Source organism: Hyperolius riggenbachi, chromosome 10, assembly GCF_040937935.1.
Source record: "Hyperolius riggenbachi isolate aHypRig1 chromosome 10, aHypRig1.pri, whole genome shotgun sequence".
In the NCBI taxonomy this organism is placed as follows: domain Eukaryota; kingdom Metazoa; phylum Chordata; class Amphibia; order Anura; family Hyperoliidae; genus Hyperolius; species Hyperolius riggenbachi.
In genome coordinates, this window is record NC_090655.1 from 278,167,276 (window position 1) to 278,183,821 (window position 16,546).

General features: G+C 46.8%; 1 protein-coding gene across 1 annotated transcript in view; it reads left to right on the forward strand.

Moving 5' to 3' along the window:
• Window positions 1-16,546, forward strand: part of LOC137535493 (zinc finger protein 420-like) — a 60,763-nt gene that overhangs the window by 16,630 nt on the left and 27,587 nt on the right. Inside the window, exons 2-5 of the mRNA XM_068257328.1 lie at window positions 1,047-1,133; window positions 9,867-9,945; window positions 11,424-11,521; window positions 12,329-13,424. Of these exons, the coding sequence (XP_068113429.1) occupies window positions 9,912-9,945; window positions 11,424-11,521; window positions 12,329-13,424 (1,228 nt within the window). The 5' untranslated portion in view covers window positions 1,047-1,133; window positions 9,867-9,911. The remainder of the gene's footprint in view (window positions 1-1,046; window positions 1,134-9,866; window positions 9,946-11,423; window positions 11,522-12,328; window positions 13,425-16,546) is intronic.

The window sequence follows — 16,546 nt, forward strand, 5'->3', positions numbered from 1 at the left end:
ACCAAAATGACTATACTAATGGCTATGTTTACAGCTGGCAGAGGCGGACCCTTCCCGGCAAGAAACCGTTCCAACCAGCCCCTAGAGGGAGAGGCAGACCGGGTAACATTAGAAAGAACCGTAGACCACAGCATCAATCTGGTGTAGATACATCTGGAGGATCATCTTCTGATTTTTTATCCTCCCGGGACCACTCTCCAGAAACAACAAACATAAGAACAGACGAGGTGGGGGGAAACACAGGAGGAAATACAATCAAACAGAAGAGTCCAATGCAACTCAGGAAGCGACCTTGACACCCTCACTGGTCGTGAATATCTCTAAGTATCCATTAAAAGATTCTGAGAAGGTTCTCGAATATGGACTTTCTTTTTGTCCAACTAGTTTTCCTGACTTTTTTTCACTGGATGTCGAACTAAATCGTTTTTTCAGAACACTAAAACTAAAAAAAAATTTCGGGACTCCCCGATCTGAGAGTATTTTTCACTTCACTGCTCCTGCCCGAGATGAATGTCTTACATTACAGGATTTGGGCCTTAGGAATAAAAGTACATTTACCCCAAATAGCCACCCGGCCATTGATTTATTTTCTAAAAGGGTCATGGGGGAGATTGGTAAGGTTGAGAAGATAGTGAGAACGGGAAAGCTAGTTGTGAATCACAATTTGAGTTCAGATGAAAGGAATGCCATTAGATCTTTAGAACAGAATTTACAAATCATCAATCGCCCAGCGGACAAGGGAGGAGCGGTGGTCATACTTGATCGGGATTATTATATCCAGGAAATTGAGAAACAATTATCTGATGTTAGAGTGTATTGCAGGTTGGATGGTAATCCGATTGTTTCCATCATGGGCAAAATTGATGTTTTAGTTAAACAAGCCCATGATAGTGGATTAATTGGTGATGATTTATCTAAGTTTCTTAGCAATCGGTGCCCATCCACTCCATTGCTATACACTTTACCAAAAATACATAAGAATACTCTTTTTTTTCCCCCAGGACGACCTATCGTTGCTGCTACTAATTCTGTTTTTTCTCCCTTAGCCTCTTTTCTTGATCGAATTCTCCAACCATTTGTTTGTAGCCTGCCATCATTTATTAAAGACACTGGGGCCTTTTTGGAAGAGATCGGTAAGTTTACTGATGTTGAAGATCATTGGTTGTTGGTGACCCTGGATGTTGAGAGCCTCTACACCTCCATCCCACACGATGGGGGTGTAGAGGCTGTCGAGTATTATTTGTTCACATTGTCTGATTTTGACGACTCTCAAAGGGCCTTCCTGCTGGCGCTTCTGAATATTATTTTGAGAGAAAATTATTTTCTTTTTGATGGGTCTTTTTATCTTCAATGCAGGGGAACGGCGATGGGGTCGAGTGTGGCCCCTGTCTATGCTAACCTTTTTATGGGTCTTTATGAAGAAGCCTTTGTCTACACCAATTCTTTTTTTCAGAAATATGCCAGATGTTGGCTTCGTCACATAGACTATGTTTTTTGTCTGTGGGCGGGGCCACACTCGACCCTAGTTTATTTTGTCAGTTCCCTGCATTTGAAGTGTCCCTTCATTAAATTGACCATCAATTATCATCAGTTGATGATTTCTTATTTAGACACCATGGTTATCAAGGAAGATGGACACTTGGTGACCGATCTTTTTCGTAAAGAGACCGACAGGAATGCTATTTTACATTTCAGGAGTTTTCACCCGCAGCACATGATCCATAATATCCCTGGTGGACAGTTCCAACGGGTTGACAGAATTGTCAGCCAGGAGGGCAAACAAGACTTGAGGTTGTCCAAAATGGTGGTACGCTTTAAGCAAAAGGGATACCCTACCAAATTACTTCTTAACCAACTTGATAATAGACCAGGTGGGGGTAGGAGAAGGAGAGGCTCTGGTAGACATGACAAACAAGATAGGTACACACCGTACAATTTTATGTTAGATAGATGGTTAGATGGATAACGGGAAGTAATGCAGAATGTCAGTTTGTTTGATGTGTGAGTTGGTCAGGTGCGTGTATGTGAGGGCGCCGGTTTGATTGCAGGGTGGCCACCTAGCTGCAAGATACTTTTAATTATAGATTTTTCTGTGAGTGTTGTTGGATTAATAAAGTAATTTTGATATATTTGCAAACTTGATATCGACTGTCAGTTTCACTTAGTGTTGGGCGAACATCTAGATGTTCGGGTTCGGGCCGAACAGGCCGAACATGGCCGCGATGTTCGGGTGTTCGACCCGAACTCCGAACATAATGGAAGTCAATGTGGACCCGAACTTTTGTGCTTTGTAAAGCCTCCTTACATGCTACATACCCCAAATTTACAGGGTATGTGCACCTTGGGAGTGGGTACAAGAGGAAAAAAATTTTTTAGCAAAAAGAGCTTATAGTTTTTGAGAAAATTGATTGTAAAGTTTCAAAGGAAAAATTGTCTTTTAAATGCTGAAAATGTCATGTTTCTTTGCACAGGTAACATGGTTTTTACCGCCAGGCAGTCATAAATGTAATAAAGATAAGAGGTTCAATAAACAGGGACCGGTAACGCTAACCCAGCAGCAGCAGCAGCACACGTGATGGAACAGGAGGAGGCGCAGGAGGAGAAGGCCACGCTTTTTGAGACACAACAACCCAGGCCTTGCATGAGGACAAGAAGCGTGCGGATAGCATGCTTTTTACCGCCATGCAGTCATAAATGTAATAAAGATAAGAGGTTCAATAAACAGGGACCGGTAACGCTAACCCAGCAGCAGCAGCAGCACACGTGATGGAACAGGAGGAGGCGCAGGAGGAGAAGGCCACGCTTTTTGAGACACAACAACCCAGGCCTTGCATGAGGACAAGAAGCGTGCGGATATAGCAGCAATGCTTTTTGCCGCCATGCAGTCATAAATGTAATAAAGAGAAGAGGTTCCATAAACAGGGACCGGTAACGCTAACCCAGCAGCAGCACAGAGCACACGTGATGGAACAGGAGGAGGCGCAGGAGGAGAAGGCCACGCTTTGAGACACAACAACCCAGGCCTTGCATGAGGACAAAAAGCGTGCGGATATAGCAATGCTTTTTGCCGCCATGCAGTCATAAATGTAATACAGATGAGAGGTTCAATAAACAGGGACTGGAAACGCTAACCCAGCAGCAGCACACATGATGGAACAGGAGGAGGCGCAGGAGGAGAAGGCCACGCTTTTTGAGACGCAACCCAGGCCTTGCATGAGGACAAAAAGCGTGCGGATATAGCAATGCTTTTTGCCGCCATGCAGTCATAAATGTAATACAGATGAGAGGTTCAATAAACAGGGACTGGAAATGCTAACCCAGCAGCAGCAGACGTGATGGAACAGGAGCAGGCGCAGGAGGAGAAGGCCAAGCTTTTTGAGACACAACAACACAGGCCTTGCATGAGGACAAAAAGCGTGCGGATATAGCAATGCTTTTTGCCGCCATGCAGTCATAAGTGTAATACAGATGAGAGGTTCAATAAACAGGGACCGGAAACGCTAAACCATCCCAGATGTTCATTGGTCATGTTACTTGGTTGGGGTCCTGGAGTGTTGCGTAGTCGTTTCCAATCCAGGATTGATTCATTTTAATTTGAGTCAGACGGTCTGCATTTTCTGTGGAGAGGCGGATACGCCGATCTGTGACGATGCCTCCGGCAGCACTGAAACAGCGTTCCGACATAACGCTGGCTGCCGGGCAAGCCAGCACCTCTATTGCGTACATTGCCAGTTCGTGCCAGGTGTCTAGCTTCGATACCCAATAGTTGAAGGGTGCAGATGGATTGTTAGACACAGCTACGTCATCTGACATGTAGTCCTTGACCATCTTCTCCAGGCGATCGGTGTTGGAGGTGGATCTGCACGCTTGCTGTTCAGTGGGCTGCTGCTGCATGGGTGTCAGAAAATTTTCCCACTCCAAGGACACTGCCGATACCATTCCCTTTTGGGTACTAGCTGCGGCTTGCGTTGTTTGCTGCCCTCCTGATCGTCCTGGGTTTGCGGAAGTCAGTCTGTCTGCGTACAACTGGCTAGAGGAGGGGGAGGATGTCAATCTCCTCTCTAAAGTCTCCACAAGGGCCTGCTGGTATTCTTCCATTTTGACCTGTCTGACTCTTTCTTCAAGCAGTTTTGGAACATTGTGTTTGTACCGTGGATCCAGAAGGGTATAAACCCAGTAATTGGTGTTGTCCAGAATGCGCACAATGCGTGGGTCACGTTCAATGCAGTCTAGCATGAATTGAGCCATGTGTGCCAGAGTCCTACCAGAATCCTCATCATCCTCTTGTGAGCGTTGTGATAGTTGTTGTGATGCATCATAGTCGTCACCTTCCTCCTGGTCTGCTTCTGCTGACCATTCGCGTTGAATTGTGGAAGTCCAACGTGCACCGCTCTGGCCCTCGTCAGTGGTGGCATGAAACTCCTGCTCCAACTCCAGCTGTTCCTCCTCCTCTTCTTCGTCATAGCTGCTGGGGCCAGCGTTCCCTGAGGCGGATGGCCTGATGTTGGTACCATCACGCTGATCGTTTTCTCCTTCAGATTCCCCCAGTTGCATCATGACAGCTGTTTCCTTGATTTTTAACATCGACCTCTTCAGTAAACACAGCAGTGGTATGGTAATGCTGACTGAAGAGTTGTCACTGCTCACAAGCAACGTGGATTGCTCAAAATTTTGGAGGACTTGGCAGAGGTCCAACATGTTGGCCCAATCGGATCCACAGAAGCTTGGCAGCTGGCCGGATGCGCCTCGGTACTGCGCCGTCATGTACTGGACCACTGCACTCTTCTGCTCGCAAAAGCGGGCTAGCATGTGCAGCGTAGAATTCCAGCGCGTAGGGACATCACACAGCAAGCGATGGTGGGGGAGATTGAAGCGCTCCTGCATCTTGGCGAGTGCCCCCGAAGCAGTACTGGAAGTTCTACAATGTTTGGCCACTCGACGCACCTTCAACAGAAGATCGGCCACGCCTGGGTATGTCCTCAGGAACCGCTGAACTACTAGGTTCATCACGTGCGCCAGGCAAGGGATGTGTGTCAGCTTAGCCAACCTTAAAGCGCGAATGAGATTACTCCCATTATCACACACAACCATGCCCGGTTTCAGGTCCAGCGGTGCCAGCCACAAATCCGTCTGTTCCTTTATTCCCTTCCAAATTTCCTCCCCTGTGTGCTGCTTATCCCCAAGGCAGATTAGCTTCAGCAACGCTTGCTGACGCATGCCAACAGCTGTGCTGCACTGCTTCCACGATCCTACTGCTGCTGGGTTAGCGTTTCCGGATGAGGTACAGCTTTGAGATGCGTTGGAGGAGAAGGAGTCAGAGAGGTAGGTGCTGCTGTTATCCAGTGTGAGGGACGGCGGTGCAGCTGTTTGTGGCGTGGGCAACACCCGTGCCGTAGCAGGTGAGGAATCGCTGCCAGGCTCCACAAGGTTCATCCAGTGCGCGGTAAGGGAGATGTATCGACCCTGGCCGAACGCACTCGTCCAGGTGTCAGTGGTGAGGTGAACCTTGCAGGCAACGGCATTCTTCAAGCTTCGGGTTATTTTGCTGACCACGTGCTCATGCAACTCAGGCACTGCAGAGCGTGCAAAGTGGTAGCGGCTGGGAACCACGTAACGTGGGATGGCCACTGACAACATGGGCGGTATTGAGTGGGTTTTCTTGGGTGCTCCCCTGTGGCCTGTACGTGAACCGTCAGGGGAAACACCTCTTCCCTTGCCCCTCCCTCTTTCACCGGATTTCTTCCTCATTTCACTTATCCTTACAGTACACGCTGACTGGCAGCAGTACAGTGGCAGTACAGAAATGCTATACAGTACCACTATTCCCAGCAGCGACACAGAGCACAATGCTATACAGTGACGGGTGAGCGGTGTACCACTATTCCCAGCAGCGACACAGTGCACAATGCTATACAGTGGCGGGTGAGCGGTGTACCACTATTCCCAGCAGACACAGAACAGTACACAGAATGCTATATAGTGTGGCTGAACGAGCGGTGTACCACTATTCCCAGCAGACACAGAACAGTACACAGAATGCTATATAGTGTGGCTGAACGAGCGGTTTACTACTGTTCCCAGCAGACACAGAACAGTACACAGAATGCTATATAGTGTGGCTGAACGAGCGGTGTACTACTGTTCCCAGCAGACACAGAACAGTACACAGAATGCTATATAGTGTGGCTGAACGAGCGGTGTACCACTGTTCCCAGCAGACACAGAACAGTACACAGAATGCTATATAGTGTGGCTGAACGAGCGGTGTACTACTGTTCCCAGCAGACACAGAACAGTACACAGAATGCTATATAGTGTGGCTGAACGAGCGGTGTACCACTGTTCCCAGCAGACACAGAACAGTACACAGAATGCTATATAGTGTGGCTGAACGAGCGGTGTACTACTGTTCCCAGCAGACACAGAACAGTACACAGAATGCTATATAGTGTGGCTGAACGAGCGGTGTACTACTGTTCCCAGCAGACACAGAACAGTACACAGAATGCTATATAGTGTGGCTGAGCGAGGTACACAGTGGCAGTAAACAATGCTATATATAGTGTGGCTGAGCGAGCGGTGTACTACTGTTCCCAGCAGACACAGAACAGTACACAGAATGCTATATAGTGTGGCTGAACGAGCGGTGTACCACTATTCCCAGCAGACACAGAACAGTACACAGAATGCTATATAGTGTGGCTGAACGAGCGGTGTACTACTGTTCCCAGCAGACACAGAACAGTACACAGAATGCTATATAGTGTGGCTGAACGAGCGGTGTACCACTATTCCCAGCAGACACAGAACAGTACACAGAATGCTATATAGTGTGGCTGAACGAGCGGTGTACTACTGTTCCCAGCAGACACAGAACAGTACACAGAATGCTATATAGTGTGGCTGAACGAGCGGTGTACTACTGTTCCCAGCAGACACAGAACAGTACACAGAATGCTATATAGTGTGGCTGAACGAGCGGTGTACCACTATTCCCAGCAGACACAGAACAGTACACAGAATGCTATATAGTGTGGCTGAACGAGCGGTGTACTACTGTTCCCAGCAGACACAGAACAGTACACAGAATGCTATATAGTGTGGCTGAACGAGCGGTGTACTACTGTTCCCAGCAGACACAGAACAGTACACAGAATGCTATATAGTGTGGCTGAGCGAGGTACACAGTGGCAGTAAACAATGCTATATATAGTGTGGCTGAGCGAGCGGTGTACTACTGTTCCCAGCTGCGACACACAATGACTGGGGGGGACCCTGGCTAGCGTGGCTGGAGCGCGAACTACCCTGCCTGCCTACCCAAAGCTAAACCCACAGACAAATGGCGGAGATATGACGTGGTTCGGGTATTTATTTACCCGAACCACGTGACCGTTCGGCCAATCAGAGCGCGTTCGGGTCCGAACAACGTGACCTGTTCGGCCAATCACAGCGCTAGCCGAACGTTCGGGGAACGTTCGGCCATGCGCTCTTAGTTCGGCCATGTGGCCGAACGGTTTGGCCGAGCACCGTCAGGTGTTCGGCCGAACTCGAACATCACCCGAACAGGGTGATGTTCTGCAGAACCCGAACAGTGGCGAACACTGTTCGCCCAACACTAGTTTCACTCCCCTCATCTTTTCTATCCTAATGTTTATAATGCAGAAGGACATCTTGTGGCCAAATAGTAAAATTACACCTACATAACTTTTTTTAAATAAAAAAATTCTTATACATACATTTAACATGAACCCCTTTCCTCCCCCACTCTCCCATAGTTACCAAATAAAACGTTTGCAATAAAAAATGACAACAACAAAAAAATATACATGAATAGTTACCTTAGGGACTGACAATAGGGTGGAAGGAGTGGACCTTGCAGTAAAGAACGCAGATACCCCGGGAGCTCAGATAGTGCAGTGTGTACGAAGAGAGTCTCAAAACAATGTGCAATAGAGACTGTGGTACTCACAGAGGTGGGTTGCAGCAATGGGCCACCATCCAGGGCAGAGGTCGGGGTGGTCATACTTGTTATATATTTGGCAGAGCAGAGGTCGGGGTGGCATACTTGTTATATATTGGGCAGAGCAGAGGTCGGGGTGGGCATACTTGTTATATATTGGGCAGAGCAGAGGTCGGGGTGGACATACTTGTTATATATTGGGCAGAGCAGAGGTCGGGGTGGACATACTTGTTATATATTGGGCAGAGCAGAGGTCTGGGTGGACATACCTTGTTACAGAGGAGGTCAAAGTACACCTGTCACTATCCTGATCATCCCCAGTATGTAATGTCCCCTACCCTAGTATTGCCATTTCTTTCCCAGTATAGCCATGTCCCCCCTGTGTCCCCCAGCATTGCCATTATCCTCCAGCATGTAATGTCCCTCACCCCAGTAATGCCATTTCTCCCCCAGTATAGCCGTGTCCCCCTGTGTCCCCCAGCATTGCCATTATCCTCCAGTATGTAATGTCCCCCACCCCAGTAATGTCATTTCTCCCCAGTATAGCCATGTCCCCCTGTGTCCCCAGCATTGCCATTATCCTCTAGTATGTAATGACACCCCACCCCAGTAATGCCATTTTTCCCCCAGTATAGCCGTGTCCCCCTGTGTCCCCCAGCATTGCCATTATCCTCCAGTATGTAATGTCCCCCACCCCAGTAATGTCATTTCTCCCCAGTATAGCCATGTCCCCCTGTGTCCCCAGCATTGCCATTATCCTCTAGTATGTAATGACACCCCACCCCAGTAATGCCATTTTTCCCCCAGTATAGCCGTGTCCCCCAGCATTGCCATTATCCTCCAGTATGTAATGTCCCCAACCCTAGTAATGCCATTTCTTTCCCAGTATAGCCATGTCCTCCCTGTGTCCCCAGCATTGCCATTATCCTCTAGTATGTAATGTCCCCCACCCCAGTAATGCCATTTTTCCCCCAGTATAGCCGTGTCCCCCTGTGTCCCCCAGCATTGCCATTATCCTCCAGTATGTAATGTCCCCCCACCCCAGTAATGCCATTTCTTTCCCAGTATAGCCGTGTCCCCCTGTGTCTCCCAGCATTGCCATTATCCTCCAGTATGTAATGTCTCCCACCCCAGTAATGCCATTTCTTTCCCAGTATAGCCGTGTCCCCCTGTGTCTCCCAGCATTGCCATTATCCTCCAGTATGTAATGTCTCCCACCCCAGTAATGCCATTTCTTTCCCAGTATAGCCATGTCCACCCTGTGTCTCCCAGCATTGCCATTATCCTCCAGTATGTAATGTCCTCCCACCCCAGTAATGCCATTTCTTTCCCAGTATAGCCATGTCCTCCCTGTGTCCCCCAGCATTGCCATTATCCTCCAGTATGTAATGTCCCCCACCCCAGTAATGCCATTTCTCCCCAGTATAGCCATGTCCTCCCTGTGTCCCCCAGCATTGCCATTATCCTCTAGTATGTAATGTCCCCCACCCCAGTAATGCCATTTTTCCCCCAGTATAGCCGTGTCCCCCTGTGTCCCCCAGCATTGCCATTATCCTCCAGTATGTAATGTCCCCCCACCCCAGTAATGCCATTTCTTTCCCAGTATAGCCGTGTCCCCCTGTGTCTCCCAGCATTGCCATTATCCTCCAGTATGTAATGTCTCCCACCCCAGTAATGCCATTTCTTTCCCAGTATAGCCATGTCCACCCTGTGTCTCCCAGCATTGCCATTATCCTCCAGTATGTAATGTCCCCCACCCCAGTAATGCCATTTCTTTCCCAGTATAGCCATGTCCACCCTGTGTCTCCCAGCATTGCCATTATCCTCCAGTAAGTATTGTCCCCCCACCCCTGTAATGCTTTTTCTTTCCCAGTATAGCCATGTCACTGTCTATTTCTCCATGCAGGAGTGGCAGTATATAGAAAGACACCAGGACCTCTACAAGGACACCATGATGGAGAATCAGCCGCCCCTCACATCACCGGGTAAGAGGAGATTTTCATTTCTTGTAATGGAGAAAGCAGTGCTTGGGGTCCTCCTAGATCCCCCTCATCTAATAAACACAAACAGACAATGACCTCAATTCACTAAGGGCTGTTTGGTAAAAAAAAAAAATTGGTAAAATACCACATTCTGTATTTTAGACTTTTTTTCTCCCAAGTTCACCAAGATTGTCACACATGTGGCACTAAAGGGCCCTCTTCTGTGTTCACAAACGCTGTCCATCTAATCTGACTGAGCTGGAGCTGTTTTGCAAAGAAGAATGGGCAAGGATTTCAGTCTCTAGATGTGCAAAGCTGGTGGAGACATACCCTAAAAGACTGGCAGCTGTAATTGCAGCAAAAGGTGGTTCTACAAAGTATTGACTAAGGGGGCTGAATAATTACGCACACCCCACTTTGCAGTTATTTTTTTTAAATGTTTGGAATCATGTGTGATTTTTCTTTCCACTTCTCGCGTGTAGATCTGTATGTCTAAGGGGATACAGGGAAGCCTCTTTCAATGTCTTCTGCTGTTGTATTTTGCTTGGAAAAACAAAGAGAAATCGAGAGCCCAATATGGTGTAGTGTTGTTAAGTTGGTTGTGGTTTAAAGCAAAATATTTAGATATACTCACAATCATGGGTTACCAATAGGCAACCACTTCAAGTGCAGGTGGGGAGTATTAGAACCTGACCCCACTCAGGTTTTTAAGATGTCGCTCTCTGTAGATAGGAAATGGGGTAGCACCCCTCCACCGAGGGTGGAATCAAGATTTCAGCAAGGCTTGGTGTACAGAGGCGCCAGAGTAGAATAAAAACGTTTAAAAACCGTCTAAAAGAGGGGGATGTTCAGGTGGACTTACCTCCCTCAAAAATATCTCAATTGAGTTTTATATTTTTGAGGGAGGTACGTCCACCTGAACATCCCCCTCTTTTAGACGGTTTTTAAACGTTTTTATTCTACTCTGGCGCCTCTGTACACCAAGCCTTGCTGTTGTATTTTGTTTTTCTTTCTGATAACCCGCCCGGAAATGCATCTGATCAAATGAGGTGAGTAGCAGGGCCAGGTGGCTCTTCCTATTGGCTTTCTCCATAGTCTGTCAATTTTACCTCATGCTGATTTCTAGTTATCAACAGGTCCAGCCAGGTCTTAAAAATACCCAACATTTTATTTGTTTTACTGAATGCTCTAATCTAAGTGAATTGACACTTTTTTTGAGGTATTCACTGCATAAGCTGGTAATTTACCTCGCTAGTCAGTCATTTTTACTTTTCAACGTGCTGCTTTACTTCTCAACTGCTTAGTTAATTAAGCCTATAGTATTCAGTCAGTGTGTGTGTTTCCTACAGAAGGATCCAGTAATGGAAACCCATCAGAGAGATGTACAGGTCCTCTTTATTCCCAGGATTGTCCACCTAGATCCCCCATCATCTGATAAACACATAGAGACAATGTATTCAGTCAGTGTGTGTTTCCTACAGATGTATCCAGTAACAGAAACCCACCAGAGAGGTGTACAGGTCCTCTTTATTCCCGGGGTTGTCTACAGGAAGATCCCACCACCCCCCGCCATTATCAGGTAGGCGGAACTTAGTGTCATTAGATACCCCAAAACTTTGTGACATGGTTTCCTGTTGTCTAATGCTACATACACACTTGAAAGATAAATGAAAGATATCAGACCAATTTTACCCCCTTCCATGTAGTATGAGAGCCATACTCTACACAGTCTATTCTATGGAGCTGAACTCCCCATCAGGTAAAAATCTTTGCAAGATGCTGCACACACAGATGCTGTACACATTCAAAAGATCAGTATCTGCAAAAGATCTGTTCCTGCAAAAGATCCGTTCCTGCAAAATGCATTCATAGTCTATGAGATCTGCAGATCCTCATACACACCTTGTTTGACAGACTTCATCTGCATATCTGACAATCATCTGCAGATCTGAAAATCCATCCTGGTGGATGTGATCTGCAGATTATCTGCAGATGAATTTCTGTTAAACCAGGTGTGTATGAGGATCTGCAGATATCATAGACTATGAATGCATTTTGCAAGGACGGATCTTTTGCAGATACTGATCTTTTGAATGTGTACAGCATCTGTGTGTGCCGCATCTTGCAAAGACTTTTACCTGATGGGGAGTTCAGCTCCATAGAATAGACTGTGCAGGTATGGCTCTCATACTACATGGAAGGGGGTAAGATTTCTATCTGATGGGGAGTTCAGCTCCATAGAATAGACTGTGCAGGTATGGCTCTCATACTATATGGAAGGGGGTAAAATTGGTCTGATATCTTAAATTTATCTTTTAAGTGTGTACACAGCATTAGTTATTATCCGTGCTCACATTATAAATTGCTTCTTATTTTGTGCAATTAGGGTGGAGAACTGATACATGTAAGTGCTGTGGTTAAAGAGGAAGAAGATGAAATTTATGTGAGGAGTGATCAGCAGTCTATGGAAGAGGGTGACATGATGAGGACAATTAAAAAGGAAGAAGAGGAGACGTATGTGAGGAGTGATCTGCAGTCTATTGAAGAGTTTGTCTTGAGGACAGCCAAAGAGGAAGAAGAGGCAAATGTGAGGAGTGATCAGCAGTCTATGGAGGAGGGAGACATGATGGGGACAATCAAAGAGGAAGAAGAGACCTATGTGAAGAGTGATCAGCAGTCTATGGAGGAGGGGGACATGATGGGGATGAAGAAAGAGGAAGAAGAAGAGGCAAATGTGAGGAGTGATCCGCAGTGTATGGAGGAGGGTGGCATTATGGGGACAATAAAAGAGGAAGAAGAAGAGACCTATGTGAGGAGTGATCAGCAGTCTATGGGGGAGGGTAACATGATGAGGATAAAGAAAGAGGAAGAAGAGACGTATGTGAAGAGTGATCAGCAGTCTATGGGGGAGGGTAACATGATGAGGATAAAGAAAGAGGAAGAAGAGACGTATGTGAGGAGTGATCAGCAGTCTATGGAGGAGGGGGACATGATGGGGATAAAGAAAGAGGAAGAAGAAGAGGCGTATGTGAGGAGTGATCAGCAGTCTATGGAGGAGGGGGACATGATGGGGATAAAGAAAGAGGAAGAAGAAGATGCATATGTGAGGAGTGATCAGCAGTCTATGGGGGAGGGTAACATGATGAGGATAAAGAAAGAGGAAGAAGAGACGTATGTGAGGAGTGATCAGCAGTCTATGGAGGGGGGTGACATGATGAGGATAAAGAAAGAGGAAGAAGAAGAGACGTATGTGAGGAGTGATCAGCAGTCTATGGAGGGGGGTGACATGATGAGGACAAGTAAAGAGGAAGAAGAAGAGACGTATGTGAGGAGTGATCAGCAGTCTATGGAGGAGGGGGACGTGATGAGGATAAAGAAAGAGGAAGAAGAGACGTATGTGAGGAGTGATCAGCAGTCTATGGAGGAGGGGGACGTGATGAGAGCATCTAAGAAAGAAGACATTATTGCAGAGATGAGAATTGGTGAGTGATAAACATTAGTAATTCAATTGCCTTATTAAACAGACTAACAGGTATGTCCCTGCTGGGCACAGTATAGATCATCTTCCTCTCAGTATGTGTGGTAACATCAGCACAATTTCATGAATCTACCCCTTTAATACAATGTAAAGCAGTCAGTGTACAGCTTGTATAATGGTGTAAATTTGCTGTCCCACCAACATAACTCAGCACACAGCCATTAATGTCTAAACTGCTGGCAACAAAAGTGAGGACACCCCCTAAGTGAAAAATGTCATAATTCTACTCAATTAGACATTTCAGGGCCCAATCCAATTCACCTTTTTCTTCCTAAGTTTTCTCCTTGGTGATAATTTCATATCTTATCAGTAAATGACCATTTAAGCCACCAGCAAGCAACAAAAACTCAAAATAATTGTACATTACTTTTTCATTTGCAGAGTGTTGAGAAGTTATTTTAAGCAGAACATGAAAAATGATGTCCTAGGAGAGAACTTAGCAGAGGAAGGGAATTGGTTCAGGCCCTTTCCCTTCCTGAGGTCATGTGACTGGTTAGTGTTACAAGGTCTCAGGTGTGAATGGGGAGCAGGTGTGGTACATTTGGTTATACATAACTGCATCAGGAGGAGCTAGGCTAAGAGTAGGAAGGACAGAGCGTGAGTGACACCAGTGAGGGGGTGTCACTAACAGGTCTGGGAACTGCCTCTAACAGTAAGGCCAGTTCTCGAGGTCGGCAAGCCAGGTCGTTAACACACAGACAGATAAGGTACAGATTCAGGAGACAGATTCGTAATCCAATGGACAGGCAGAGTTTGGCAACGGGTGTCAGAATAGCGAGGTACAGAGTAAGGAGGCAAATACAGAGTTCAGGAATGAGCAGAGTTTGGCAACAGGATATCAGAAATAGCAAGGTACAGAATCAGAGTTCAGAGGAGTAGTCAGGCAGGCAAAAGGTCATAACAAATAATACTGATCAATATTCCTAATGCTAAGGTGTGAGGTCCTTTGGAAACTATGCTAGAACACAGATACAGACAAGGTCTGAGTGCTACCACGTAGTGATCGCAACGCCAGACACCAGAGAAATGACCAGCACCTAGTATATATACCATAGCGCTCACGAGCGCCACCCCTAAGTGCTGGACCAATGGAAGGTGGTGAAAATGTCAGCTGACCAGCTTGGTCAGCTGACTCTTCTCTGGCTGTCATATAAGCTCTGCCTCTCAGCGCGCGCGCGTGTCCTTCTGAACCTGTGTGGACTAGCAGTCCCAGCCACACCAGACATGTCTTGCAATGTATCTGCCAATTCGGGCGCGGGGATCGCCGCACCGCTCTCCAAGCCAGCGGCGGCTTCCCCGCGTCCAACCACGTCAGTGGTATTGCCATGCGCGCAATCCGCCGCGTCCAACGCGGACTCCACCGCTCTGCCCATGCGGCACGTGGCGGTTTCTTCGCGTTGTGCCGCCATGTTGGACGCGGAAACAGCCGCCTCACTCTGAGCTCTAGCGGCGGCTTTTCCGCGTTTCCTCACAATAAGTTCTCCAACTCTTCATCCAGATTAATAGGACCTTACATACAGGGAGATTCCAACCACAGAGGAAAAAACGGGGAAAAAAGAGAAAGGAAAAAGAATATATAGTGAAGTCCTGCTTGCTACTTCAACGTTTTATATATATATATATATATATGTATATATACACTCAACCACCAGAACTTCCCGTGCTGTGTTAAAATGTGCCAACACTCCTCCGTCACCTTAAGAAAATATATACGCTCACCAGATTTATTTGCTGACCCATAACAGACAGCAAATAGCGCTCAAGTCAATCCACAGCTGATCACTTCAGGTTTTCTTCCTCTCTCAGCAACTCATAGTAAGGATCAAACAAACAAAATATACATAGTGTGAATCTGTCTCAACTATTCTCAATATCACACTGCACTTCACCACAGTGCCTGGTGCCCACATCTACACCACCTCGTGACTGCATACACAACAATGCGCTCACCAGAATTAATGCTGACCCCTCACAGACCAGCAGAGATCGCTTATTATTGCTCCGGTGGGCGATAGCTGCCTTGCTTCTTTGTAAATTGTACGAATCAAATGCGCATATCAAGTAATCAGTCCACATGTGCTGTATGGCATCTCTTCCTGCTCTGCCTGTAGCTCCGCCCTACCGGTTTCGTCACAATGACTCATCAGGGGCAGCCAGCTAGCACATTCCTAACTTATATCTGATCAGCAGATGCCTGTGAAGTGTAATGGTATAAACCCTTTGCCTGCCGTAACAAATCTAGCATGAATTGCATAAATTTAGCAGCATTCAGGTGGGAGGTTTCGGTTGGACGTAATCGTAGATTATGTCACTCAGCAGGGACACTGTGTGCAGGTACAACTACCACTTGGTCTCCCCCCTAACCACTTACCTATCAACCGCATCCTGGAAGCTGCAAGAACACTGGTTCACACAACAGTCAGGGGTCCTGGAATCTGCCACAGACCGGGACCCCTAAACTGCCATGCGATACCCAGATTTCTTTTAAATGAAAATAAAGGTTAAGTTTTAAATAACTTTTAAACCTTCCTAACCCCAGCTTCCCCTAATCAGGCAATCCTTGTTGTATATGTGGACGAGGTCAGCCAGATTCTCTGCTCTGCATGGCCTGACCTATATTCATCATGGAATATTATGTTAGTGGCTTGTATAATTAGCTGCTGCAGCAGGACTTGTAATTCCATTAGGAATAGCGGCCGTGTTGTTTGGCCTCGCTCTCCCTGACCTCCCCACACTGTAATCTTGGATTGCAGGTTACTATTACAGTAACGCACTTTCTCCAACTAGAGCAGATATAGCCCCACCCCCCTTGTCATAGCCTCTGAAGAAGCGCTTGTGTGTGAAACTGCCGTCAGGCTCCCAGCAACCAGCACCCACCATTATCCACCCCCGCACCGGTACGTGTTTAGTCTCTTCTTATGGACTGTGAGGTGATGATGTAACACACAGCCTACTTGTCTGCACATTGCCAAATAAAGGAAGTTGTACAGCAGTGCCGACCATCCTCTTTCCTTTCATCCCTAATGATAATTGCTCCTCCCCTCAGAATTCTCTAACAGGAAGTGA